The following is a 27463-nucleotide window of genomic DNA, read 5'->3' as shown; positions in this document are numbered from 1 at the left end:
TCCCCGTCCGGATGATTAGGATTCCCCCACCATCACCACCACCACCACCACTCGCGAGCTTCTTCAGCCCTGGCGTCCCTGAACAAGCGATTGCTTCTTTATCTTTTTGGGCGGGGGGTGTCTTGTGTTATGTACACGCAACAGCAGCAGATTACAGATATATACATGCCTTTTTTTCCTTTTCGTTCCATCTTTCCTTTTTGGGGGGTTTATTTTTCGGTGCTTTTACTAGTTTAGTTCACTCGACTCTGGTTTTCTTCTCTTTGTTAGCCCTAGCCCCTTTGCGTTTTTGTTTTCTTTTGGCCGTTTGGTTTTGGCAAGCGGCATGTCATAGGTTGCGGGATGGCTTTGGTCATGGTCATGGCCATGGCCTGGATATGGATATGGAGAGGATGGCAATTTGTAATGGGATAGATGGGTTTTGGGCTGCATTTGCGTTTAGTTTTGATGGTGGTGTTGCCTGCGCACCATGTGCCACTTCCTACCCCCCCCCCCCCCCGCCCATTCTTACACACACTCTCGTTCTTACTTTGCTTCTGCTTCTTATATAGTAATGGTGTGGGTGGATTTGGGAAGCTAGGAAGGGTAGGGGTGGAAAGGGGAGGGAGCGAGGGGGGTAGAGAGAGGAGCGAAGAAATGAAACAGAGATGGAAACCCGTATCGCTGCATCAGGCTCAGTACCTACGGTCCAGGCCAGACATTGCTCCTTGGGCTGGGGGCGGGGCCGCTGTCGAAGAAATGTCGAATGGAGTCGGTCTGTAATTTAAAAAATCTAATCACTATATCTAGTACCAAGTATTTGGTAAGAAATTGTGTATAGTAGACAGCGCGAAAATGTTTGTTGTGGTGGTTAGCATGTCGCTTGCTGTACCATAATGTTCAGGAGACCACATGAAAATGCCTTCGTCTTGTTCTTTGCTTTTTCGAGCATACCCATCTATCAAAACCTGCAAGCGTGAGCGCTGCCACTCGGCGGTATATACATGTGGCATAAAGGCCCACATTTCAGGACATGTCGAGTTGTCTTCTCAGACTCTGATAGGTACCGTCGACTCCATGTACTGATGTCGAATTTTTTAGATGTTGCAAGAAGCGCAGCCCCCCCCAAACCAACTCTCATCGCCAGCCCCTTAGCGCACTCTCCGGCCTCTGAGGCATATAGGGCGGCGATGCCTCCCAATCTCCTCTCTGAACTTGCTCCTTGCTTTTCCACAGATTTGTCTGCTCCTTTGCCGCTCTCGCCTGCCTCTCACGGACGATCCTCCTCTTGCGACTGCGGAAGCACACGAATGCGAAGATCAAACCGACAACGAAGCCGACGATCAAAATGATGATGAGAATGATGAGACGATGTGTATTGTTACATGCGTTGTCGTAGTCTGCGCATGATGATGGCGAGCGCTTGTGGATATTTGGCAGGATAGCAGAGAGTGGCGAGGTGAGTCTGTCGTGGGTTGGTGGCAGTGGAGCCATTGTACACGAGGTTTGCAGTAGCCTTGGATTGTGCGTTACCGAGGTTTAGAAACTCGATATTGAAGAAGCTTGTACGGGAATGCAGATATCGCCAGTCAGAAAAAGTGCTTGATCTCTTGAGAACGAACGAAAGAAAGAAAAAAGCAGTCTCCAAACGCGAGAACCATCACGCTACATAACCTCCTCACAGACCCACCTGCGCCTCCCCAAAAAAAGGATTAGAAAACAGAGCCATTGTCTAACAATGCCTCAAGTCATCTACCAAAGGCGTTCAAGGCGCGCGACAAAGGAATGTGCACCGTGCCTCAGGCACAAGTGTCACGTTCCCCTCGTTGAAATGTGCACTGCCCCCAGTGCTGAGTGCCTCGCAGGAAGAAAAAAAAGCCTTGCTATGCCGCAGGGCTCACACCACAGCCTATCAGTCGTTCGGGACAGTGTCAGGTGCCAGATGGCTCTATTTTCGATGGCGAGGGATGACTCGGTGTAGAGTCGAGGTTTGGGTTTGGGAATGTGTCGCGGTGGGATGGGATAGGGACTCGGGCGCAAGGTTGCCTTTGTGCGGCACCGCCATGCGTGTAGTCAATACTCAAGGAATTACAAATCGCCAGACAAATCGAGAAGCAGGAAGATACTGGCTGCCAACATAGCACAACAGGTTACTGTCCCGTTCTGCTGCGCAGTCGTGAGCCTCACTGTTACGCGCCTCCTGAAAATGCGCTGTGCGTGGAACCAACGTTTACGGGACGGTATGTGCTATCGACACATGATTTGCGGGACGTTCCATCAGCCGCCCAGTGATCATGCAATGGCCAATTTCCAAAACTTCGGGAAAAAGAAAGAGAAAGCAGCGTAAACCCCCCCTTTCGATGCATGTGTGTGCATGCTTGGTTTGTTTGTGCAGCAAGGCTGAGTGAGGTTGGCCAGACCACAGTGGGGGCGCAAGGTGGTTTAAAGTTAGTTGGGGTTACCGGTACCGTACATCAAAGACATGGCAAAAGAGAGCAATGAAAGTCTTCATCAACAACCAAGCACCAAACAGCGAATCGCAATACTACAACGAGTTAAGGTGCCAGAATGAATGAATATTCCCACAAGTATCCAGGCGTACACACAAACAGCCGAGCAAGGTAATCGGTGACTGTATGATGAACAACACCTTCTTACCCAACCAATTCACAACCCGCCTTGTCCAAACCTCCTTTCTGCACCCCAAACCCCCTCTCCAATACTCTCCAACAGCTGCCTCCCAAAAAGCCCCATCACCCATCCTCCATCACTGTCATCATCACACAAACAGCCCCTCCGCCCCTCCAACCAAACACAGCATCCCCGCGGAGAGAAGACGCACCGGGCACCCTCCCGGCATGCCTAATCAGGCCAAATCCCGAAAAATGCTGGACTGTTCCCCGCAAACAGTAAACCATCGTTGGGGACACAACGCGCTCGACCCCCCCCCCCCCCACCGAGCTTGCCAGTGGAAAGGCTTTAATCGGATAGCTGGCTGGTTGTTGTCGGACGTGTCTCGGCTGAATGGGAGAGAGGGAGCGCTTGTTTAAATACTGTGATGGGGGGCCCCGCGTTTGGGGTCAGTTGGATCTTGTTCAACGGTGTTTTTGTGGACTTGAGTGCACTTGATTACCTTTTTTATTCCTGCTGATTGTTTGGATACCTACGTTCCTGTCTGAAGAGGCTTGCTGGGATAAAAAGCTCTGGTGATATTGTCCAACACGACTGTTCTACCTCGACTTCTTGGATCCAATTCCCAGTACGCGGAGCCCCCAATGTCGAACACTCACGGTCTTCCTGAATTCAGCCTCGCCGGCAAAGTCGTCCTTGTTTCTGGCGCGGCACGTGGACTCGGTCTCACTCAAGCGGAAGCCTTGCTTGAAGCTGGCGCAAGAGGTACAATACCCTACTCTTCTCTCAGACATCCAAGCTCTGCCCCCTCTCTCGTCAGGACCCCACAGTGACGTCCCTAACACGCGCCCCACCATAGTCTACGCGCTAGATCGCCTCCCCACGCCCTCCCCCGACTTCGACATCATCGCAGCCGAAGCCAGCGCTCTGGGCTCGATCCTCGAATACCGCCAAATCGATGTGCGAGAAGTCGACGCTTTGCACAAGGTTATCGCCGATATTGCTGAGAAAGAAGGTCGACTGGATGGCTTGATTGCAGCGGCAGGAATCCAGCAGGAAACGCCGGCGCTGGAATACACGGCCGAAGATGCAAACCGCATGTTTGAGGTGAATATCACGGGGGTGTTTATGACTGCGCAGGCTGTGGCGAAGCAGATGATTCGGTTTGGGAATGGGGGCAGTATGGTACTGATTGCTAGCATGAGCGGGAGTGTTGCTAACAGGGTATGTGTCTTTGTGTGCTCACTATGAAGGTTTGGATTGGAGAAATGTTGACAGTGTGGTTAGGGTCTGATTTGCCCGGCGTATAATGCATCGAAGGCTGGCGTCATCCAACTTGGTCGTAATCTCGCATCGGAATGGGGTCAGTATAACATCAGGGTGAATACGATATCGCCAGGATATATCGTGACGGCTATGGTGGAGGAGCTATTCGTCAAGTACCCCGAGCGAAAGAAGCAGTGGCCGACGGAGAACATGCTTGGACGGCTATCAGCACCCAAGGAGTACCGCGGTGCTGCAGTGTTCTTGATTAGTGACGCTAGCTCATTCATGACAGGGTCTGACATGAGAATTGATGGAGGTCACACAGCGTGGTAGGAGTCTGTCAAGAGAGAATGAGTGAACAGCTTGATTAGTAGAGTAATGTAACACAATTATCCTGTAAGCCTAATTCAGTCTGTATCAGTGTCATGTTGGGATATCAGAAGCTCAGGGTCAGGATCCTCGTTTTCGTCATCAGTTTCGAAGAAGCGTTGTTTGGGCGGTGCAGGCTTAGGTGGTGAGCGAGTGATCCTTATCGCCGAGCCAGTCATTTCTTCTTCTGCTGGTACAAAGCCATCGTGGTCTGCCAACGAGTCTACAGCCTTCTCTTTGCCTTTCCGAGACATGCCCAAGGCTTCTTTCAGGATATCCTTGCCTTGTTTGAAAGCTTCGAGTTCTGCCCCAATGGCACATACTAGGAGGTTCCAACTCTGGGACGAGGCATATTCCAATTTCTCCTCGAGATAAACAATAGTGGCATCCATTTGCTCAAGCAATTTGGAAGAATCCTGAGATTCAGATCGTCCAGCTTGTTGCATGAAGTCCTGCAGGCCGGTTTCGTATTCAGCTATCTTCTTCACCACGTCATTCCACAATTGAGCCCCATCATCGAGCGCCCCCCTGTCTGCGTCGACTTCTTCGCACTTTTCAGCTAGTCTGTTGTATTCGTCATGCCAGAATTCGCGCGCCATCTCGAGCGTCCGCCGCTTAGCGGGAAGTGTTAAAAAGGGCGAAGATGACATTGGAATATGACCTGCAATTGGTGGTCGAGTCAGAAAATTGGAAATCTCCCTGTCAAGTATCGACTGCGACGTTTTGTACGATGAAAGTTTCGCTTCCACAGCGTTCTCGGTATCAGCCAGCTCGTCCAATACCCGCCGGTGTTGGTTCTTCAGCGTCCAAAGCTCCTGCTCTTTCTGCCGTATATCTAGCTCAAGCCTAGAGGCTTCAGCCTGTAATGTCTGTGCTCTTGCACCAGCACTCTCGCCCTCGATGTCCTTGATCTTCTTCTCTAATCGCGCGCGCTTCTGCGTCCACGTCTCGGTCTTCTCTACCGTCACTTGTAGATTCCTCAATTCTTGGTCAAGTAGATCGAGCTCCTCAGCCTTGACGTTTGCAAGCTGCCTAATTCGTTTCGATATCCCTAGCCTTGCGGCGTTCAGACCAATTTTCTTCTTTCTGGATCGTGGTTCAAGGCTGCCATTCTCAGTAACTCTTTCGGCAGATTTGATGCTGCTGACTGTCGGTGTCGTGCTTCCATTCGAGACAAGGTCATCTGCAGGCGTATGGCTCCCGTTGAGACCACCGATCAAGCCATCCGCTTGGGCGTCTAACAGCTCCTGGAGTTGCTTTTCGAGATGTCGTGCTCGCCGTTGTATGGCAAGAAGATCGTCAGGAACACGAGGCGGCGGAGATAAGCTTGACTTTGGCGCACTCCAAAGAACTGACGCAGTCACAGGTGGAGGTATGCGTGGCGAAGGTGGTGAGTTGTAGAGCGGTAACTCGTGCTCACGCGCGTGTGGATCTTCGAAAGACTTTGGGAATTTGGGTGGAGGGGATAGTGAGCCGAGGACCGAGTGTAGAATGGACATATTTGCTCATGAAGAAAGAGGAGCAGTCAAAATGTCCAAAGAATGAAATGGTGGTGCTTGATAGTTATGCGTGGTTGTGCAGTTGAGCTTCGTGACCATTGGCACTGTGCACATGTGAACATGTGAACGAGTCAGGAGCTCGCGGAGATGCCTTAGTCATCACCCGAAGCGACTCGGGGACGAACTTTCAGCGACGATGAATCCACTCTCCAGATAGGCTGCGTTTTGAGTTGTATACAACATGTGTAGAGAATTAATTAAAGTCTACATGTTTTTGCTTCCTAAGAAAACGAAATGCAATCATCAACACTCAAACATTATGATAGGAACAGGAAGACTGAATATTGCAACACAACTTGTTGGCACATTCAACGTATTGCCACTACTTCAGGGCAGAGACGCTCGTATTGTCTTCTGCGCATGCAGGTATGATAAAACCTCGTATGAAGAATCAAGTAGCAATCACTTTGATGGTTTTGAGTCCTACAAGTACAATAGGACTCAGTCGAAGGTCGTGAATCAATGAGGGCGCTGCTAACCCCCGACCACGTTAAACCCAATCGGGCACTAGCGACACACAGCTCTCGCTTACCACCAGCGAAATTGAACATTCACAATCGTCCAGATCCGCGACAGCAGCACTAACCCAGGACACCAAACCGTATGTTTTCTCTCGCACTCTCTTCGCACGACATCAGCTAACCGCGGAACACAGCAGCCGTATACCTCACAAACATACAACATGGCTGACGCACCTGCTCCCGCTCGCGGCGGATTCGGATCTCGTGGAGACCGTGGTGGTGACCGTGGTCGCGGTCGTGGCCGTGGACGTGGACGTCGTGGTGGCAAGACTGAGGTACGCACACTCGGCCTGGGAAATATTTTATTCGCGCGGAAATTGACAGTTTGCGCAGGAGAAGGAATGGCAGCCCGTCACCAAGCTCGGCCGTCTCGTAAAGGCCGGCAAGATCAAGAGCATGGAGGAGATGTACGTTCACACGAGATACACTGCCGGCAAAGAGGGCAACAATTGACAACTGATAGCTACCTCCACTCTCTGCCCGTCAAGGAGTACCAGATCGTCGACTTCTTCCTCCCCAAGCTCAAGGACGAGGTTATGAAGATCAAGCCCGTCCAGAAGCAGACCCGTGCCGGTCAGCGTACGCGCTTCAAGGCGATTGTTGTCATTGGTGACTCCGAGGGCCACATTGGTCTCGGTATCAAGACCTCCAAGGAAGTCGCGACCGCCATTCGCGCTGCCATCATCATCGCCAAGCTCTCCGTCGTCCCTATCCGACGAGGATACTGGGGTACCAACCTTGGTGAGCCTCACTCGCTCCCCACAAAGGAGAGTGGAAAGTGCGGTTCCGTCACTGTCCGTCTCATTCCTGCTCCCCGTGGTACCGGTCTCGTTGCCTCGCCTGCCGTCAAGCGTCTGTTGCAGTTGGCTGGTGTCTCGGACATTTACACTGCCTCGTCCGGATCCACCAAGACCCTCGAGAACACTCTCAAGGCTACCTTTGTCGCTGTCGCTAACACATACGGCTTCCTCACACCAAATCTGTGGAAGGAGACGCGACTTACCCGTTCGCCGCTCGAGGAGTACAGCGACGTTCTCCGTGAGGGCAAGAGGTACTAAAAGATGGTTTCTGGCATGGGTATTTTCTAGCATTCCTGGGTTATGGCGTGAGGTGATGCATTCGGGGCCTCGCCTATGTATCTGATGACAGAGCTGGGCTACCCAGCATGAAATGAACAAGTTCAAACACCCATCTGGATTGGCCTTTATTTTTACTGTGCTATTGGTGATGAATGTGCGGTCGAGTAAGATGCTGTGATACAGGGTATGAACAGCAGCAGCCTTTTATGAATAATGGCAATATCACGAGAGAAGGATTGACGAGTGATGGCCTGCGAAGAATGTAACGTGGTACAGCTGATTGGCTATGTACGGGTTGTATACCCTATCCATTTTTACTTTGCAAGACTCTTGCAACAGGTCTTTTACATCTTGACTTGTGCACCACGACACATCTCTTTCTGTCAGATTTTACTTGGACAAAAGGGTTTGCTCGGTGTGAGTTTCGTATATATATATATATATATACAAACCATCTCATTCCCATCCTGCATCCCAATCCCGCAGCTACTGATCCCCCTCCAAAAGCAACTTCAACCCCCTCCCCTGCGCCTCAAACGCCTCCTGCAACCCCCTCCCCATCAACCCCTTGAGCACCACCGCCAACGGCCCATGAAACTCCTCACGGCTCTCATACAACACCGTGCCATTCCCCAAATCGGTCAGCGCCTGCCACCTCTCGGCCTGCAAGCCAATCTGAAAGAGGTACGCCCATGCCAAGCGACCCTGTTCCTCTTGCACATGCGTGACGTTTTCGATAGCAAATTGCGTATGCAGCGGGTTATCCGGGGTGTTTGCGTCGACGGGAAGTGGGAGTGGGGGAATCTGGGTGCGCATGTGGAGGTGGTTGCCTTGGATGGGGTGTTGGGGTGGAGGGGTGATTGGGTTTGAAGGGTCGATTGCGGTGGCGGAGCGGGTGAAGGGGTTCCAGGTTGGGTAGAGAGGGAGGTTTGTCAGGGCGGACCAGGCGGCGGGGAGGGTGGTGGTGATGTGGATTCGGGTTTGGGCGGTGAAGATGCCGGGGGGGAGGGGGGGGATGTTGGTGTAGTTGTCTGGGATGGAGGTGGAGGCGGCGAGGGGGTGGAGGAGAGGGAGGAGGAAGAGGAGGAGGAGGGTTTGGGGGGTGAGGTGTGGCATTCTGGTGGTGTTGGTGTTGGGGGTTGGCGTTGGCGTTTGCGGATGGTGATGGGTAGGGTGAAAGGGTGTGAGGAATCGAGTTTGGGGGGGTGGAGAGGGAGTCGAGGATTTCATTTTCTTTATAGGCGGGTGATGTGATCCTGCGATCCTACTGTACTTTCTGGGGAAAAAGGAAAAGTGAACCCATGCTTGGTTTTTCTTGGCTTCTACCCGAGTTGGTCGGTAATTTAGGCTGTGGAGAGGCGCAGATGATGAGGCTGGTTGGCCACTGTTTTTGAGTGCTTTTGTTTCGTATGGATTTGTGAAGCTCGGTGTTTGTAGCCATGGAAAGCGCACAAGCGAACATCTAGTACGAATCGCAGCATATTGTGGATGTATGTATGTATGTATGTCTATGTGTGTGTGTGTGTGTGTGTGTGTGTGCCTGTGCCTGTTTTGCTTTTAGCTGTGCTACTCTGAGAGGATCTCAGCAACGATTTATGGTCGAGTTTCCCATATAAGATCTATCAGACTAGGTGACGAGAGAAGTCAAGTCCATGATGGAAACACGCCTGACAGTGAGGCTGTGGAACGGACAAGTGTTATGCTTCTCACGATTGCTTGTTTCGCTGGAGTTGGAGAGCGGCGATTGTGAGACGTGTGACGGGGAGGTGTCGAGACTCGAAGTGATTCTTTGGGAGTGAGTGACTGCCAGGTGTTGATGGCAATTCGTGTGGTGGAGCGAGGCGGTCTGGTAGGTTAGCATGCATCCATGAGTGGAGGTCGAGAATGGCACGTGGCAGCGTAGTACGAGAGCGATCAATGGTGGCAAGGTTCCAGCGCGGGAATGACGCACGAATGGAAGGGGCAAAGGGTTGCACCTGCATGCTCTACTCCTACTATGCCGACGCTCCAACAGCCCCGCACTGACTGCGCAGATTCCAGTAGGAGTACTCGAGACCCCGCTTGAGTTGTGAGTGACACGGGCAGATGCGGTCTTGTATACACATACCATGTACCAGCACTACTACTCTACTCTAGGGACTCCAGCCCGTGCATGGCCCAACCCCTCGACATTCCTAATCTTACTGTATTCATCATCTATTCCCATCCACAACGTGTGCAAGACATAGTCTCTCCGGATTCACCTCCCCCTTTCCCCTGGGCTATGAACGGTTCCATCCGATAGCGGGCTAGACTGCGCCAGGCGCGCCTCCCAGCCCCGCGCAAGTGGGTGGTGTAGTGATAGATAGGATCAACAAGCCAAGCTTCCACCGTAAACAGCAGATAGGATACCGGTAAGGTACCGGTAGATGATACAATACCACGCCCGCCTCAGGCACACGGCGTTTTTACACCGACACTCTTCTGCATCTCCTAGAAGCTGTCTCGCTGTGCTCTTAGCACGAGGCATAATCGTTCACGCGCACACGTCACGAAGCGCATGACGCAGCCGCTTTGTCCACCTTGGGACTCAACTCACTCACTGCCCTTCCCGATTCCGACAGACACCCCGGCCTCTTCCGTCGGTATCCTCACAGGACTCTGCCTCCAACCCTACACACACACACACTCTCTCTCACTCTCTAGTAGATGAGAGTGGAAGAACTGCCATCCTAGCACTCCTCACAAACAAAACCGCTTGCAGCCTCTTGAATGAGCCCATCGCCCGACCACGCCGCTGAGCAGACGCCGCCCGATTCCAACCTCACATACCTGCATAAACAGCAACGCAACCGTAACAAGGTGCAGGACACGCCTCAAGCACGCGGTCGGAAGAGCCTGCGACATGAGCTGGGAAGACGAGATAAGCAGGCGGCCAAGGTTACGCGCATCTACCCCAGAGAGATGTAGGCGCTCCCTCGACTGCACCTTCTTCCCTCTGCCACGCTTGCCTGCCCTCCTGTCCCAGCGCTGACTGCAGACTGTGACAGAACAAAGTCGTCGCCTTCTCCACGCAGACTGTCCTCTGCCTCGCCGCCGGGCCCCGCCAGCTATAATGCCACCACGTCGCCGCTGCTGTCGGCCCTGGGTGCCACACGAACCACCGAATGGACCAAGTCGGTGCCCTTCTTCCCCAACCAAGGCTCGCCAGGCACTGGCGGCATAGCCATCGCCAACTCTCCGCCGGTTTTGCACAACTCGCCTGGGGCACGAGACGGCGTGTACGCTGTTCCGTCCATGTCCAACTCGCCCCCTAATCGCCGGCCTCTGAGTCATCCCAACCAGCACACCACTTTCGGCGGCCGAATGCAAGGCTCACCACAAGACACGTTGGGGAGAGACCGCAGAGCATCCATGTACTCGCAGCATGGTGCTCGTATACCTTCACAGCCACATCCGCCACTGCCCCATCAGCCCCAAGCACATTTCTATAGCTTGCCGGGCCTGGACTTTGGACTGAACAATGCACCGAATGACGGCTTGACACCCGGCGAAGAGGGCTACTTCTGCGGCTTCGATACCTTGGTTGCAGCCGGCGACGAAGCGGCTCGAGCAGCCGAAAATGTCATACTGGTTGGGTCGCAGGGAGGCCTGGACATGTTTCGTGTGGAGAAGAGCAAGATGGACCTTGTAGGACGTCTGGAAGGGCTGCGCGGGGGTGTCATCGGCGCCAAGGTCATACCATGGACCTCCAGGGTGGATCCTATGGCGGCTTTGCGACCTCTAGTGGCACTCACGCTGCACGGACCCGTCGTCAAAGACAGCAGAAGCAGCAGTAGCAGTGGTGCATCCTCTGTCATTGATGACTCAGCCTCCGAATCCCCAAGCAGACCCGCTTCCCGTCATGGGGAGGAGCCAGTGGGCCAGGTGACAGGCTACCAGACGACAGTCGAAGTGTATTCGTTGAAGGAAGGGCGGAAAGTGGCTACGTTGTACAAGAGTCCTCTCATACCTTTGATCAGTCCCATAGATAGTCCCTTGTTTCAACCTCCAAAACCTGTAGGCGATTTTGTTGTGGATGCCAAAGGCAAGTTTGTGGTCGTTGCATCCGGTGCTAGTGGAGAAGTCTTCGTCTTTGCACCGTACTCCCAAGGCCATCCGGAGTACGCCGAACGGTACCGATGTCTGGGGAAGCTTTGGACGTCTATCCAACTTCGCGAACGTGCCACCCCATCGAATGCATCAAGATCAAGTGTGGCAGACGGAAATCACGAAGACATCCCTCCTGAGAGATATGGCGTCCCCATCTTCTCGCTCTCGGATCGCTGGCTAGCTACAACACCGCCTGCGTCGAGCTCGCTCTATCCACTGAACGGAACAGCACTCACTTCCCCGTACCACGAGCGCCCACCTGGACTGTCTCACCATAGCGTTCCCCCTCAGCCAACGCCAAACTGTGCTGTCGACGCTCCGGAAGGAGCCAGCCTTATTGATCGCCTCACCCGAGAAGGGACCCAGGTTGCCATCAAGGGTGCGCGATGGGCCACAGAAAAGGGCTATCAAGCGTTCAAGAGCTACATGAACAAGGGTCAACAGCCGAACAACAGCCAAATGTATGGCCAGGATCCCATGCAGCATTACTTTCCACCCACGCATGGACACAACCAAGTACAGCCGAGACAGGAAGCATCCGTGATTTCAGTTTTTGATCTCCAGAAATTGCTGGAAGCAGAAGAGACGAAGAACAAGAGTGCGCTGCATCCGATCGCCACGACACCTGCCACTTTAGGATGCAGCTTCTTGTCATTCTCGCCAAGCGGCTTGATGCTGATGACAGTAAGCAAAAAGGGCGACTATCAGGATGTGTGGGACTTGAAGCGAATGAGCTTCCGCAAGGCTCGAAAGACTGCAAGAGAACAGCCCAGTGGCCCTCATGTCCGACAGATTGCTCGTTTCACCCGGATGACGGTCACGAATGTCATTGATGTCAGCTGGTCTGCTCCCTTGTCAGACAAGCTAGCTCTTGTGACCGACAAAGGGACAGTACACATGTTCTCCATGCCGGCATCCGCCTTCCAATGGCCGCCTGCTCGCCGTATTCGACAAACACCTCCACCAGCCAAGACGGACGAAGCGATGCCGGCTGCAGGTCCTGTCGGCGCCGTCAACTCAGCCATGAAAGCAATTAATGGTACCGCAAGGCCATTTTTCGATGCGGTACGTCAGCGAAATACTGGGACAGGCTCTCGCTTCACTCTCAGCAGTCTTGGCGTGACACCTGCTGCGGGGGCAAAATCTGGCAAGGCTGTGGCTGCTGGGGTAGGCAAATCAATCAACAATATCCGGCACGCGGGTGACAACAAACTTACGCTCCCTACATCAGCCAGCGGAGTCAAGCCTTGCAGTGTTCGCTGGCTTTCTGGACGAGGTCGCGGCTCGATCGCATTAGTTTCCGGTGGGGTCTTGCAGATATGGCGAGTGCAGATGCGTTCTACAAACAGCAAGGGCAAGTATTCAACAACAGCCTCCATCAGTAAGAAGAAGGTTGTGGAGTTTGGGCTCGCCCCAATTCGGGACTCGTCCTTACCGCCAGCGATTGTAGAACAGTTGTTCCCACAACCAGCTGATCCAGAGCCTATGCAAGAGATATACGGTGAATGGCTTCTACGAATCCCAACATCTCGTAAGCCTGGGGCTGGTGATCTGGCCGTTGGCCCGGCTCCGGCACCCCTGAGCTTCTCGGAGCTCGAAACGAATCCACCATATCAGCCTTTTTACACTGATCGCCGCGTTACTCGCTTCGTTTACTCGAGACAGTCATCAGAGGAGCAAGGTAGCAGCAGCGAATATCAGTCGTCGCCTCCAAGTCTGGTCTCCCCACTCCACCACGAGAACGACAATACACCGTGGCTGTTTGGTGAAAGCATCGAAGCAGTGCGCATCTCCTCACCCATGACGCAAGCTTATGACTCTGGGGAGGATGACCTCGTGGCAGGCGTTGCGGCCCGCATCGAGAACAAGCTCGTCCTGCGGGACGGAGAAGAAGAGATCGAGCAGGTAGTCGTCACCACGAGACGTAGGCGCATCCGAAAGGAAGGAATCGAAGAAGGCGAGGAAGGCTTCTTCGAGGATGACTGCGAGGTGCTCGATTTCGCAGAGGACAGAGTATGAGGAGGTGACCGTGTGCGATTCCACTCGCTCGAAACATGCCGTGCTCGAGACGTTTACGTTTACCACATTTAGGCAACTGACACATTTGCAAAGACTGTCTCTAATCGCACTTTCTGGGTACTATGTAGGTAAGCACGGGAGGGGGATCTGGCGCTTGGACGGGCGTCCCGATTGTTTTTTTTGGGGGTTTTTTGCATAAACATATACCATACTATATCACACCATCTCGTATCATACCATACGAAGCATTTACACGCATCAGACTAGACTGCGATGGTCGGCACACATGGATAGAAATTCAAGACTTTGTTATTATTTATCATAATCATCCCAATCTTTTAGATATTCCTATTCCAATCCCCAATTTCCTTTAAGGAGGAGACGAAGGCATTTCCGGATACAGGCAAATCGCATTTCCCCCTAAGTAAGCCTGGCGCGCACGTTCCCTAAAGGACCGGACCTACTAACCACCCCGCACACGGACGGGGGCCGACACATCCGGGAGTTGCTAATTGTCCTCGTTGCAATAGACTAATTGTTCTCGCCCTTCCTATCTAGGTATAGCTAGAGAATCAGTGGCTTAGCAGTGAATATGATATATTATACTAAGTAAGGGGTAGCACGTTTTTATACATATAGTACATCTCTTACTCTGTACTGGACCCTAGGTATCTATGCTTACTTACACATTTTTTCACGTAAGATACATAGCGCCAAGTACTAATTTGCTAAGCGGTCAGGGTACCCCAGCAAGGGCGAGGACGATTAGTCTATTATGGCGAGGACAATTAGCACTTCCCGACACATCCTAGCTTGGGCTGGGCTTTGTGTTGTGCCGAGGTAGAATCGTGAAACTTTGAGTCGTAACTGGTACCGGGAGTGTCGTGGAAACCAACTTCTTCTTCTTTCTATTCTCCTTGTTCTCTTTCTATTTACCGTGGCGGTGTGTGACATCAAGGGAAAAGCTATACAGCAGCGCGTTTTTATAATCTCTGGGTTGCACATTCTTTGGCCTGGTTTGTGTGCGCATATTTGGATCTTGGGTTTTGGGAGAGAGATATTGTCACTTGTCAGTCCGGGGAAAAGAAGAGATAAGGGACAGGAGAAGAGATCGGGAGTTACGCACGCGTTAGCGTGGGATTGTTTGACGGACACACATACGGATACACACACACTACCATGACGTCATCCTCCGACTACACAGACATCGACTTCTCCATCACCAACCACATCGGCGTCATCAAGTTCAACCGACCCAAGCAGCTCAATGCCTTTGGCGGCAGTCTGATTGCCGATGTGATTGCCGCGCTCAGGGTGCTCGACCGGCATCCGGATACCGTGTTTACGGTGTTGACGGGGGAGGGGCGGTTTTTCAGTGCCGGGGCGGATGTTACGGGTGTTGGGGCGAGGGCGGAGGTGGTAGGTTTGTTGGTTTTTTTATGGGCTGGGGAGGATGGGTTTGGTGTTGGTACTTGCTGACAATAGGATGCAGGCGTATAAGAATGATGCGGAGAAGAAATTAAGTCTTCTTGGGGGATTTGGTCACGGCAAGTTTCTTATACATGGAAATCCTCTCGCCTTTCAGCCCATCACTAACAACCCCCAGCAACCGAACTCCTCCGCTCAATGATCGACCACAAAAAAGTCCTCATCGTCGCCCTCAACGGCCCCGCCGTCGGCGGCGGCGCAGCCTGGTTCCCCGGCATCGCAGACATTGTCCTCGCGACCTCAACCGCCTGGCTCCAATGCCCCTTCTCCGCCCTCGGCCTCGTCCCCGAAAACGGATCCGCCCTCTCCTTTGCCCAATCCATGGGCATCCACCGCGCAAACGACTTCCTCATGTTTGGCCGCAAGCTCAGCGCGCAAGAGCTGCTGGACGCTGGCATGTACAATTATGTGTGGGAGGAGACGGGGGATGCGTTTCACGCCAAGGTCCTCGAGTTTCTGGGCGAGCAGTTGAAGGTGAATGATGGGAAGAGTATGATGGAGATGAAGAGGTTGCAGAATGCGCCGATGAGGGATGCGAGGATGATGGCGGTGGTTAACGCGGTGGATGCGCTTGTGGAGCGGTTTGTGGAGGGTGCGCCGACGAAGAGGTTTGCGGAGAAGGTGAGGGAGTTGGAGGAGAAGAGGAAGGCGAAGGCGAAGATTTGAGGGGTGAATGGTAGTATCAAAAGGGATTAAACACTTGCACTCAAGATTCCACCACCAATCCCAATCCACCAGGTCTTCTTTTCCAATAATAAACCCATCTTTGCACAAGCAGCCTCCATCCAGACGTGACCACACCACCAATCCCTTTAGAACCCACCCACGTCCATGCGCAAGCGCAACTCCCAACTTTTTCACACAATGACGTCCAATTCGCTACATACTCACCCCCCAATCCCATGCTCCTCGATGACGAAACACAATCTAGTACTGACAGCCTTATTCGCTATCCAGCATGAAAAATAACCATCCAGTAACCACTCGCCGGTCTATAATCTCCAAACACTCTTCACAAGGTCTCCTATTGAGCGTGTGGCGTGAGATTCGAATGTAAAACCAGGGCTTGCCACCCCCGAAGAAGAATAAAGTCTCTAGGTCCAGAGTAGTTGGAATTGCGGGGGTTGATATGGGGTTTGGTTTTGGTTTTGGTTTCGGGTTTTGGTTTCGGGTTAGGGGGGGGGGGGGTTATGGTGGGATGTGGGATGGAATTTATTTCTCTCTTTTTTTTTTGGGAAAAAATAAATAAATAAATAAATAAATAAATAAATAAATAAATAAATAAATAAATAAATAAATAAATAAATAAATAAATAAATAAATAAATAAATAAATAAAATAACGGTAGACTGGTTCTTGGATATGGAGATGTGGAGATGTAGATTTAGACATGTAGATATGTAAACAATCCTTCTTTCAGCAAGTTTATACCGTGCCATACCGTGCCAACTCCTCCTCCAACCCCAACCCAACCCACGCAACTCCCCATATTATATCCCACAATTATATCAAAGTGACACAAGCACCAAGCACCAACTATTAATTGCTCAGAAGGGGTTGTTCCCTTGTTCATTGGGTTGGATACAAGCTGCGGTGTTGTATATGGAGGAATGGGTGTGATGGAGCGTGTTGGGGTTGGAAGGATAGAGGGGGGGAGTGTGTATTGTGGTTGTAATGGCAAGTTCTGGGTACATCTACATCTATACATGTTGTAAATCTACATAGTCATACACGCACACATACAAACAATTGCCAACCTTACAACACACCAACCCCTTCCTCCCCCCATCCCACAGCCCTCCCACCCTCACCCCTCAAAAACCGCATGATTCAGCTGGACCCCAAAATCCCTCGCCACAACCCTCATCCGCGCCTCAATCTCCTCCTCCATCCCCCCACCAACCCCAACCCACTGCCTCACCTTGCTCCAAAAAAACAAAACATCGCTCAACGCCAACACACAGCGAAACCGGACATGCCGAAGCCAATTCGCCCACCGCTGCGCCGCATCGAGTCCCCGATCCTCGACAAGGGCGCGCGAGGCCCAAAGGCCCGTAATCTTGATGCGATTGACCGGGGAGCCGAGGAATTGGTTGTTACCCTGGACGATGCGCAGATTGCGGCCGATGAAGACGAGTTCGCGGGGGAATTTGGCGTCGTCGGCGAGAATGGACTTGATGGCGTCGCGGCCTTTGGCCTGGACTTCAAAGGCGCGGGCGGCTTGGTCGGAGCCGGGGATTGGTTTTTGGAGTTCGGCGAGGACGGTTTGGTCGCCGCCTTGGTAGGGGCGCATGAGGGTTGCCGAGGCGAAGATGTCGGCGTGTTGGACGCCCCAGCTGCTGACGATGGCGTGGATGGTGGTGTTGTCGAAGGCGAGGAGAGATTTCCAGAAGAGGGCGTATTGGTGGCGGAAGGTGGGGTCCATGCGGATGTAGAGGCCATGGTCGATGAGGACGACTTCGGGTTGGCCGTTGGCCAGGCGGCGGATGAAGATGTTGCCTGGGTGGGGGTCGCAGTGGACGGAGCCCCAAAGGAACATTTGGGCGGAGAAGAGGTCGACGATGGTGTTCATGGTGGTCTTGAGGGAGACGCCGAGGCCACCTTTGCCATCGGGGCCGCGCCAGGAATTGCGGTCAGGTTTGAAGAAGTCGTGCTTGGTCGCATCGTCTGGTACATGTGTGTCGACTCTTGTGTTGTCTCGTGGAATGGGTGGGAGTTGCTTTCCTCCTGCACCGGGGCTTCCCGTTCGCCATCCACCCTGCCACTCGTTGGTGATGCCTTCTTTGTCCCATAAGCGTACGCCTTCAATCCACTCGGCCGTCATCACCCGCTTGCTCGAGAGCTCCCGGTAAACGGTGGGAATGTAGACTCTGCCATTGAGTCTGCGCTCGCCAGCTACCAGCCGCTTCATCTCCTCGGCATTATCCGCCTCATTCTCGAAATCAGTCTCCAACATCAGACGCTCGGACACGTAGGGCACCAGGGTGTAGAGTGGGATCTTGAACCACCAAGTATATGCCTTGGCGACGACCTTGAAAGCCCACAGATCCCATCCGACTTGGCTGGCAATCTCTCGCTTTTGAATCTTAATGGCCACCTCCCTGCCGTCTGCAAGCCTTGCCCAATGTACCTGAGCCACACTTGCGCTAGCCCTTGCCGTCTTCTCCATGATACCTCTTTCGCCCGTCCCATCCAACGTGAAGCCAACGCCAAACACATCCTCGACACTCTTGCCAAAGTCCTCGCGAATCACTTGCTCCACCTCCCACCACTCATTCTGCGGCGCATCATCAAACATGGTAGCAAACATCCTCTGAAACTCTGGCGGCAGAATCGCGCTCTGCATGGCAATCGCCTGGCCAATCTTGAGATATAGTCCGCCATTGTACCGCAACAACTCAAAGATCCGCTGCGCATTCCGCAGATGCAACGCCTCAATGCTCTCCGCCAACGGCGGATGGGGTCGAAAGTTGATTTTATAATCAAGCCCAATCACAAGCCCGGTCTTGAACGTGCGCAGACTGCGCGTCACCGACGAGGCGTAGAATTGGCGGTCGAGCAGGAAGCCGGCTCCCAGCAACGCTGCAACGACGGCGAGACGGCGCACCCATCTCCGCCGTGTAAAGGGCGGTTTGATCTTACGCGGCCGTGGTTTGGGCAGATCGGCTGGGTTGATGGGGCGAAGGGGTTCCCATTTTTGTGTCTGCAGGCTGCGAACTAGCAGCTGTGATTGGGGTAGGCGGCCATGTGCGAATGCGATCAAAGGTGAGGTTAGCAGTTGCCGGGCCGAGACATGGTGGACTGGCGCTCGTCGGAGAGCAGACAAGCCATGGACCATGGCTTTCTTTTGGGAGAGTGCAGAGGCAGCATCAATGGAGTTTGGTCAGACATGGGGGGCGGGGGACATGGAATCCTTTATCAGGCAGAAACATCTTGAGTGATGACGGCATTCGCGCGGGTTCAGCGCAATCAATCACCGAGTGGGGTCCGTGCACCAACACTATTCACTGGCCTATCCACCCTATTGCGACTCTAATCCAGCCAAGCATGCCTCAGAACATGCGCAAACAAATTTCCTAGACAACACTCCAGAGAGGAGCATTTGCTTAGCCTTAGCAAAACTCCAAACCTTCGCCCCAAGTCATTGTGCCTTTCATCTGGCTTTCCTTTCCACAGAACGACTATCTCATAATCTCTTTAGCCCTAGATCTTCATACCCAGCCTCTACCAACCTGAACCATTCTACATTCTAATGCGCGACTTTTAACATGGCTATACCGAGTCTAATCGTCTTCGAAATCCATGGTGGGTATTGAAGGTGTTTGACGTCCACTCATTGTCTTTTGCAATAGTCTCTCTCTCTCTCTCTCTCTCTTTGCTCTCCTCTCCTCTCCTCTTCCAAGACCATCGATCTGTACAGAGGTCACCGCGGCGTGTGACCTTATTGCGGCGTATCCATCGCGGAAATATAGCAGCGCAGTCTGTCCCAGGTAATCCAAAGCAACCCATCGCATTCAAACATGGAAACCCCCCCCTCACTCCTCCCCCTCTTCCTCCTGCGCCTTCTCCACCGCCCTCAAATCGACCCCCCACCGCACCGCCAACCCCCCAACAACCCCCTCCCACCTCCCCACAACCGGATGCTGCGCCGCCACCTCCCCAAACGACGGATCACCCTGACTCTGCACACTCCACCTCCACACACCCTCCCCATCCACCCACTCACTCCCACACAGCTCCTGCAACCCCAACTCCTTTTGCGCCAACTCGCGCAACCCACGCACCTCCTCAAACACCCGCTCATCCACCCCCTTCCACGCCGCCTCGAAACCCTGCAGCACACCGAGAATCCAGCCTACGCGCAGACCGAGGCTGGCGCCGAGGGCGTAGCCTTCGTCGAAACCGGCTTGGAGGTATTGGCCCTTGTTGTTGGCTAGGCCTTCGCGGTATGCGTCTGTGTCGAGGGCGCGTTGGCGGGATGGGAGATCGGATAGGATTTCGTGGGCGCGGGGGTGCGCGGGTAGTGTGTTTGGGGCGGTTGGGGACGGGGGGGCGGAGTGGTAGATGTCGTCGAGAGGGTTGTCGTGGGGTGGGGTTGGGGGTGCGTGGCCGGCTGCAAGATGGGTTGGACCCTGGGGAGGGGAGACTTCGCCGAGTGGGTTCATGGTGATGTGGTGTGCGCAGAGGGATGAGGGTGGGGATATAAATCTTGTCGTCTCTTGTATTGTAGATTGTGTGGCTGGTGGTGGGAGGTGAGGGGCGAGGAAATAGGGTTCAGGATCTGGGTGGACACTAGCGTCGTTTCCGGACGTCTCGGGGGATTGAACCTCTTTGAGACGAAGCAACTTTCCTCCCTCTCACAAACACTACATGTCCACGACATCTAGTTCGTCCAAGATGTAACAAGTACATAGCCAAAGACGGTTAGCAAGTGAAGGGAGCACACAAAGTCCCCATAACACACACACACACACTTCCCCACCCCAACTAAGAACGCAAAAAAGTCCATTTGCTCTGCAAACAAATCCTATCTCAGCCTGCAAAAAAGGACTACATACATTGCTATACATGGTCCCCCAAAAAGAGAAAGAAGGCTCTTGCCAACTTTCGTCCTCGAAAACGGAAAACCAACTCTCAATCTTCACTTCTCTGCCCTTCTCTTTAATTCGTCCAAGAGACAAAAAGGCGAGCGTTGAGAGACAAAGAGGAATGAACAGCCGACTTCTGTTTCCTCCATGTAATCAAAGTAACGTAGAAGCCAAGAATTACGACCAGCGTACCACCACCCACTGGGTTCAACTGCGTCAAAGAAAAGACAGAATCCTCCAGCAATGGTATAAAGAGCAACCGGGGTAATCAGAACAACGGGGGGATGGGGCATCATCTAGAATGTTAACTTTGGGAAAAAACAAACGTTCAAGGGTGAGATGAGGGTATGCGCAATCTCTCAAAAGTTTCGGGGCTAGGGGGGGATGGGAAAGCAGAATGGACAAAACAAACAACCAAGCAAACAAACAGATGCCAGCCGTGATCAACAAGCGGAGAGTACGAAAGGCGAGGGTATGAACAAGGAGATGTGGGTACACATGTCGAATGTGCTTGGGGTATGCCAGGAGTATGGGGGGTGCCCCGGGCAGGACATGCCGTGTGACGTCCTAGATTGGGCTGGCCAATAGGGGCGGGTGGGGGTATACAATGGGGGTGGATTGGACGTTACGCAAGTGTGGATCAAAAGGTACACAAATGGGCAGAACAAATCGTCGACGACACAGTGACAGACGCGGCATTCGCAGAAACAAGCCGAGGAGGTCGTCGCGACCTAAAAGTCCGCCGACGGGTACGGACGTTGGTCCCTGGCGCCTGCGCTCATTGCGCGACCGTTGACAGCGGGAACGGACAGCCCCTTTGCAGCAGGGCCGTCGGATGTCGCGATCCGGCGTCTGTTGGTGCTCTTTTGCAGGCGGTTCGTCCTCCATCCCTCATACCACTGATCGCGACTTGCCTCGCGCAGCTCCGCGCGCCATTCGCTGAATACGCTCTCCCTGAGGCGGACGAAATCGCAATGCTCAGGATCATAAGGATCGGCAAAGCCCCAGGGAAATCTGCGTCCGACAATCTCCGGCTCGTACGGGTCTGGCGAGATGATGCTGAGAGGCAAGAAAGGTGTCTCTGTAGTTTCTGCCTGGATGGCGGCGGACATGGCTGATGGCTTTCGACTGTGACTTTTCCTAGCACTCGGTGGCGAAGTGGGTGGAGATTGCGGATTGGACGAATGTGACGAGCCGACTGAGCGTGCGGCTTCCGAGGAGGATCGCTCGAGAATCTTGTGCAAGACGTCTGATTTGTCCTCGCCCTCCGAGGAGTTTTCATACTCGTCTTCGTCGCGCTCATCCAGTCGGTCAGGATCCTCATCGTCTGTCTCTGCGTCCAAGTGCAAGGCCTCGAGAGGGTCAAGCTTTGCACGTTTCAACGTGTCCCAGACCATCTTCTTGAGGTGGCGCATGTGTGCACCTGTGATGGTGTCTGCCTTGCTAATGACGGGAATCACGGTCGTCTTGCCCTGAAGCTCGCGCAAGACGTTGAGGTCGAGGTTCTCATCGAGTCCACCAAAAACTGCATTACCAATATTAATCGCATTCGACTTTTTACGATCCGCCGCGATATTTTGATCCAAGCGAATCGGGTCCAGGAGAAGGAAAACACAGTGAATGTGGGTGTCCCTGACTCCGGGCGCACGCACGACCTTTTGCTCCTCGCTGAACGTGTCCTCGAACTTGGACTCGAGGAAGGAGGTGATGATGGGTAGCTGAAAGTCGACAATGTTCTTCTCCAGGCCCTCCGAGTCCCACAGGGTGACGCCAACGCGCTCGCCATCTACCTCGGTCTCGAGATATTCAGACGTGAAGGGCGAGTCTTCACCGCCGACAGCTGTGGCTGGCGGAGAAGGGGTGTGGGGCCGTTTTTTACCTGGGAGGGCAAGCGCAGTGCGAAGAAAATCAATAAAGGACGACTTCCCACATCCCTTGGTACCAATGACCAGGATACTGTGTGCACTCGTTAGCGAGGAATTTGGCTGTCGAGGGCGTGCCACCTACTTGAACGGAGTCGGGTCCTTTCTCCTCCTGACGCGGCGAGGGCTGTTGACGGTGCTGTGTTGGCTGCTGGCATAGCTGTAGCGACCGCGATGTGTCATGCTCTCGGTCCTTGGGTAGGGGTCGTAATTCATGTAATCGCTGGGCGGGCCGCCAGCGGACGAGGGTGCGTTCATGGCGACGTTGGACTGCTGCTGATTCTGAGCCATTCTGTACGTGTCGACCGAAGGACGGGAGAAGTTGTGGCTGTTGTGACTGGCGTTGGCGATAGCGTTACCGTTACCGTTACCGTTGGCGATGGCGATGGTGTTGTAGTTGCCAGCCCGGTTGGAGACGATGGCGATGGAATCAGGGCGGGCGTCGTCGCCTCCAAAAGTGGCAATCTGGGGCAAGGCAGAGTGCGAGGGAAGGCGGGGTGGTTGTCGGGGCAGCATAGCGGCCTCGCGCTGTCTGCGTAACGCTTCCTCCTGGGCAAGCGCCTTTTGCTTCCTGCTCATCTTGCCGGTCGAGGGGCTCCGGGTGCTTGCGCTGCCGCCACGTTCGGCGCTGGACTTGCGGCGCAAGAATCCAAACGAGGTCCTGCGCGGGCCCTGCTGCTCACTGCTGTTGGACTGCGCTATCGAGGGACGGGCAGTGGCTTCAGGGGAGGCGTCTTTTTGCAGCGAGGAAGTTGGTGGATTACGAGGGCTAGGAGACTTGCTGGGCGTCGTACTGGCCATGGTGGGCGAGCGGGCGGGCGGGCGGCTCTTTAATCAACGCAAATAGAGAGACACACACACACACACACACACACACACGTGGTAGGTAGGCAGGTAGGTAGGTAGAGTTGGTTAGTCCACAGCGCAATCTTAGTTTCCCCGTAGGCAAGTTAGATTGGGGGTGGGAACACGACCACGGGCGCGCAATTGGATGTCGCGACAGCGGCGGCACAAACAAAGGTCGATGATGTGGCGAAAAGGAAAGGGCTGGTGAAATTGAAGGGGAGGGAGCTGGTCTTCGGGATGTGCAAGGTCGGCGCCTGTTCAGACGCGGGTGGCCGTGCCTTTTTGGTGAATAACCCTGAGGCCGGCCTATAGGTACCGGTGGAACACTACTGCAGGAACGGTTTGCGTGGGTCAGCAACGCTTGCGGCCACCCCCGGATTTCAAACTTTTTTTCTTTTCTTTTCTTGTCGACCGAGAGTGGGCGGGAGAAGAACGAGTGGGAAGAAAAACAGAAAACAAGGACAAGAAGGGATGGAGACGGTGGGAAAAGATGTAGATTTCAGGGAGCCACCAGACCAGCCAAAAGCGTGACGCGTCGAGGAAGGGGAAATCAGGGAACAGGTTATCGGCTGAGACTTGTTCAGTGTGTGTGCGTGTGTGTGTGTGCGTGTGTGTGCGTGTGTGGTCGCGACTTCCCCGACTAGGATGGCACGCCCGAAAGATCAATGCGAAACAATCGACAACATGGCCCATCCGGCGTTCTAGTCCCGTGCTTGCCTTTCGCTCTTGGGGCAGCACAGCCGAAAGCGTGATGACATGCAATCTACATGGTAGATGCCTACATGGAGTAGAGTACTGGCCAGTGTTGGGACAAGACCTATATTGTACTGGGAGCAAAGAGGTTATGCAGAGCGGATCCCCATCGCCAGCCTCCTCCCCATCGCCCAACGTGACTTGGCTAATGCCCGAGAAATAGGGGCTGGACCTTCTAGACTGTGCTGATCAGGCGAGCGGCTTGGACAAGTGCATGCTGTGTGCCTACCTACCGACCTACCTAACCTACCTACCTACCTACCTACTACACACTAGGTCAGAGTGACAAGCCAAGTCATACATCACGGTATGTACTATGTACTATGTAGGCGCTGTGACTGATCAGATGCATCTTCTTCTGCACCCACCGGTACCTGACAACACTCTCTCACCATTGCACCTCGTCCACAAGCGCAACCTCGCCTCCACCCATCTCCAGCCGTTCCAGATGCCGCCTGACTCAACCTGCTGTCCAACACGCTGTGCTCTGCAGGAAGCTGGACTTGTCGTTGGAACAACCATTGCATACAGACCGGGTCCCTGTACCTGTCCCACGTACAAAGGTTCTCATCAGTGAGTGATGTGCAAAACCCCCGATCAGATGCCCCGCACCCCCCTCGCTCCACATCGGGCCCTGTCCAACTTGAAACTGCGCTACTCCGAAAGCGATCAAAGAGAGTACATACTCTACTACATGTTATACCTGGCTCCACTGCCCTACAGAGTGAGTAATCGCACACAGACTGCCTACCCTACAAAGCACTGTGTAGACTGTGTAGAGCACGGAATGCAGGAGACCGAGGATGGTTCGGTGCACACAGTGGCAGGAACAGTGACCATGGCTGCTTCGAGTGCCAGATTGATCCTTCCCACATCTGCCCAAGGCCCAATCACAGTCCCACGCCATGGGCCCAATCACAGGTCCACAACGACACATGTGCATCTTCCTCACCTGAATCCTCAACCTCCATCATCCTTTCAGCACGGCCAATTCTCCATCATCCTTTCAACACGGCCAATTCTCCATCAGTCATGGTGCCTTCGGTGGTTTTGTGCTGGGGGACTGTACGGTATAAGACATGCATCCTGGCACTCGAGTCGTCTGCTTCTGTTGTTTCCTTGTGCTGACCTGTACCCTCTACTCCCGCCTTGATCTTCTACGCCCAACCTTCGACATGGCTTCCATCAAACTGTCTGCCCCACTCCTCTTGACCTCTTTGACCACGGCCGTTCTAGCGAAAAACTCTAGTCCTGTCGACCTGAACTGGCACGCACCCAAGAAGAGTTGGATCAACGATCTGGACCAGGTAATCAATGGCACAGGCACCAATGGATTCGTCTTTAGTGCATCGCAATTGCCCAGCGGAGTGCAGTATGGTACCTATAATTGGTGCAACATGCCACATGTGAGAAGGGAAGAATACAAAAAGGCCCCGGATGATTACGAACTGGTCTACGTCGAAGTGTACCTCTCTCCCTCCCTGTACACCAAGTAGCTATTTTCGACGCACGAATTGATCAAAGACAGCTTCCACCGTCACCACAAGCGCACACCCTATGCATCCAACACCTTCCCCCAAGAATCATACGGATGGGACTGCGACGACCAAGGCCTCTTTTACTACGGCGAACCCCTCAACCCCACAGGCAATGCATCAGCCCCAACCTACTGGTCCGTCTACACCGACCCAACCAATCCCTTTGCCCAACCCGGCTTCAAAGGCAGCTGTCAATTCCCCCAAATCACCCGCGGCGGCCTCGACGACTCCCACCAACACGGCAAAGACCTCTACGGCGTCTACCACGACCTCCTACACTTCCTCCCCTCCCAACCCAACCAACAAGTCTCCTACCGCGTCACCAACAACGTCATCACCTCGCAAGTCGCCGGCATGCTCATCAACGGCATGTACCCACACCCCCAATCCCCCATCCCCCTCCACATCCAACCCCCCAACATCGACTCCCTCGAACCCCAATACCCCTGCCCACCCGCCTCCTCCCTCTACACATCCTACAGCACCACCAGCACCGCCAAAAACTGGACCGCCCACCTCACAGCCGCAGCCCCCCTCTTCACCGCCCTCGACACCGTCTCCAACATCCCCCCAAACTCCACCGACTGGCACAAATCCTTCGACCACTACTACGACAACCTCTCCGCCCGCCAATGCCACGCCAAACCCCTCCCTTGCAACCCCGCAAACCCTTCCCTCTGCATCACACAACATCAAGCCGACACCGTCTACCGCCTCGGTCAGTACGAATACTCCTTTATTCACCGCGACTCCCCCGCCAGCCTCGCCGCCGCTACCGCTTCCTACGGCGTCTACTTTGCCGAACTCGCTCAGCATATTCGCGCCGCCCGTGACGGCCAGTCTGCTGTTCGTTATAGACATAATGTCGCACATGATGGCTCCGTCGCCCGCCTTCTAAGTTTCTTGCAGCTCGACTCCATGGTCTGGGTCGGCATGGGGAGTGAGGTCGTTTTCGAAGTGTATAGGCGGAAGACTGGGGGGCATGAGCATGAGCATGAGCATGGTGAGACTGACCCGGAAAATAAAGCCAACCATGCGATTCGCATCCTCTGGGGAGGCCGTGTCCTGACGAGCTCGAATCCTAGTCTGGGAAGTGTCGATATGCTGGATTTACGCGTCTTTTTGGCCTATGTGGATGGGCTTGTTGGAAGGGGGGCTGGGCGCGTCAAGCGGGCCTGTGGGTTGTGAGGGGGGTGGGAGAGTGCGGGATGGACATGAGATACCCTGTGTTCTCGTATCATGTTCCGTTTTACACGCACGATGACAACTGCAGCACATTTCCAATTCACTTCCAGTCCAGTTCCAGTCCAAAAAAGAATAATTTTTCCTTGCTGGACGACAAGTTCACTGCTACTACATCCCGCCGTCCATCTACCTACCCAGTTCCACGCTAAATGATATCTCCGCTTCATACCCAGCATATATTGCCCAGAAAAGAGAAAAAACATCCCACGTCCATCTACACATGTATGCACCACTCACATACACATACACAACCAAAAACCCCAGTACCAACCAACCCAACCCCCATCTATCTCTCTTTCTCTCTCTCACACACACACACAGAGACACACATATACACTCTCTTCCCACCCACGCCTCTTCTATACAAACACAACACGTCGCACATGGATCCCTATATATCAAAGCGTTCTCCGCTGCAGAAAACAAGCGTACAGCAAAGTCGTGAAAACAGAGCGAGAGTGTCGTGCGTACATGCGTGCGTGCGTGCGCAACAACGTGTTTCCACGTGAGAAACACTCCCGTCTATTCT

At 53.7% G+C, this 27463-nt stretch overlaps 12 protein-coding genes across 12 annotated transcripts; 5 read left to right on the top strand and 7 right to left on the bottom strand.

The window, feature by feature from the left end:
• Positions 1–228: 228 nt before the first annotated feature.
• On the bottom strand, positions 229–432 carry IAQ61_009474 (uncharacterized protein; the record flags this gene model as incomplete). The annotated part of the gene is made up of 1 exon (XM_066098398.1): positions 229–432. One exon carries the CDS (start codon positions 430–432, stop codon positions 229–231), a length of 204 nt encoding a protein of 67 aa, XP_065951557.1.
• Positions 433–1116: 684 nt separating this feature from the next.
• Positions 1117–1473, bottom strand: IAQ61_009473 (uncharacterized protein; the record flags this gene model as incomplete). Its single annotated transcript, XM_003838245.1, has 1 exon — positions 1117–1473. The coding sequence occupies one exon, from the start codon at positions 1471–1473 to the stop codon at positions 1117–1119; it is 357 nt and encodes a 118-aa protein (XP_003838293.1).
• Positions 1474–2955: 1482 nt separating this feature from the next.
• Positions 2956–4209, top strand: IAQ61_009472 (uncharacterized protein; the record flags this gene model as incomplete). Its single annotated transcript, XM_003838244.2, has 3 exons — positions 2956–3375; positions 3470–3834; positions 3898–4209. The coding sequence occupies exons 1-3, from the start codon at positions 3255–3257 to the stop codon at positions 4207–4209; spliced, it is 798 nt and encodes a 265-aa protein (XP_003838292.2). The 5' UTR covers positions 2956–3254.
• A 74-nt stretch (positions 4210–4283) lies between these two features.
• Positions 4284–5744, bottom strand: IAQ61_009471 (uncharacterized protein; the record flags this gene model as incomplete). Its single annotated transcript, XM_003838243.1, has 1 exon — positions 4284–5744. The coding sequence occupies one exon, from the start codon at positions 5742–5744 to the stop codon at positions 4284–4286; it is 1461 nt and encodes a 486-aa protein (XP_003838291.1).
• A 742-nt stretch (positions 5745–6486) lies between these two features.
• On the top strand, positions 6487–7383 carry RPS2 (40S ribosomal protein uS5; the record flags this gene model as incomplete). Its single annotated transcript, XM_003838242.1, has 3 exons — positions 6487–6600; positions 6659–6732; positions 6789–7383. The coding sequence occupies 3 exons, from the start codon at positions 6487–6489 to the stop codon at positions 7381–7383; spliced, it is 783 nt and encodes a 260-aa protein (XP_003838290.1).
• A 507-nt stretch (positions 7384–7890) lies between these two features.
• Positions 7891–8520, bottom strand: IAQ61_009469 (uncharacterized protein; the record flags this gene model as incomplete). The annotated part of the gene is made up of 1 exon (XM_066098397.1): positions 7891–8520. One exon carries the CDS (start codon positions 8518–8520, stop codon positions 7891–7893), a length of 630 nt encoding a protein of 209 aa, XP_065951556.1.
• Positions 8521–9577: 1057 nt separating this feature from the next.
• Positions 9578–13876, top strand: IAQ61_009468 (uncharacterized protein). Its single transcript, XM_003838241.2, has 2 exons — positions 9578–10349; positions 10434–13876. Exons 1-2 carry the CDS (start codon positions 10156–10158, stop codon positions 13552–13554), a joined length of 3315 nt encoding a protein of 1104 aa, XP_003838289.1. The 5' UTR covers positions 9578–10155; the 3' UTR covers positions 13555–13876.
• Positions 13877–14733: 857 nt separating this feature from the next.
• On the top strand, positions 14734–15708 carry IAQ61_009467 (uncharacterized protein; the record flags this gene model as incomplete). Its single annotated transcript, XM_003838240.2, has 3 exons — positions 14734–14973; positions 15047–15095; positions 15161–15708. 3 exons carry the CDS (start codon positions 14734–14736, stop codon positions 15706–15708), a joined length of 837 nt encoding a protein of 278 aa, XP_003838288.1.
• Positions 15709–16849: 1141 nt separating this feature from the next.
• IAQ61_009466 (uncharacterized protein) lies at positions 16850–18880 on the bottom strand (the record flags this gene model as incomplete). Its single annotated transcript, XM_003838239.2, has 1 exon — positions 16850–18880. One exon carries the CDS (start codon positions 18878–18880, stop codon positions 16850–16852), a length of 2031 nt encoding a protein of 676 aa, XP_003838287.1.
• A 697-nt stretch (positions 18881–19577) lies between these two features.
• Positions 19578–20207, bottom strand: IAQ61_009465 (uncharacterized protein; the record flags this gene model as incomplete). Its single annotated transcript, XM_066098396.1, has 1 exon — positions 19578–20207. The coding sequence occupies one exon, from the start codon at positions 20205–20207 to the stop codon at positions 19578–19580; it is 630 nt and encodes a 209-aa protein (XP_065951555.1).
• A 332-nt stretch (positions 20208–20539) lies between these two features.
• IAQ61_009464 (uncharacterized protein) lies at positions 20540–23849 on the bottom strand. Its single transcript, XM_003838237.2, has 2 exons — positions 22638–23849; positions 20540–22586 (listed from the first exon to the last, which is right to left on the bottom strand). Exons 1-2 carry the CDS (start codon positions 23351–23353, stop codon positions 21362–21364), a joined length of 1941 nt encoding a protein of 646 aa, XP_003838285.1. The 5' UTR covers positions 23354–23849; the 3' UTR covers positions 20540–21361.
• A 1477-nt stretch (positions 23850–25326) lies between these two features.
• IAQ61_009463 (uncharacterized protein) lies at positions 25327–26877 on the top strand (the record flags this gene model as incomplete). Its single annotated transcript, XM_003838236.1, has 2 exons — positions 25327–25616; positions 25680–26877. The coding sequence occupies 2 exons, from the start codon at positions 25327–25329 to the stop codon at positions 26875–26877; spliced, it is 1488 nt and encodes a 495-aa protein (XP_003838284.1).
• Positions 26878–27463: the final 586 nt, after the last annotated feature.

Source organism: Plenodomus lingam (assembly GCF_022343315.1).
Source record: "Plenodomus lingam strain CAN1 chromosome Unknown contig_6, whole genome shotgun sequence".
Lineage (NCBI taxonomy): Eukaryota > Fungi > Ascomycota > Dothideomycetes > Pleosporales > Leptosphaeriaceae > Plenodomus > Plenodomus lingam.
This window is presented reverse-complemented; position numbering and strand designations above follow the sequence as displayed.

Coding starts and splice junctions, on each gene's coding strand:
- IAQ61_009468 (XM_003838241.2), top strand. CDS start 10,156: ATGAGCCCATCGCCCGACCACGCCGCTGAGCAGACGCCGCCCGATTCC. Junction 10,350..10,433: donor CGCATCTACCCCAGAGAGAT/GTAGGCGCTCCC, acceptor AGACTGTGACAG/AACAAAGTCGTCGCCTTCTC.
- IAQ61_009464 (XM_003838237.2), bottom strand. CDS start 23,353: ATGGCCAGTACGACGCCCAGCAAGTCTCCTAGCCCTCGTAATCCACCA. Junction 22,587..22,637: donor AAGGACCCGACTCCGTTCAA/GTAGGTGGCACG, acceptor GAGTGCACACAG/TATCCTGGTCATTGGTACCA.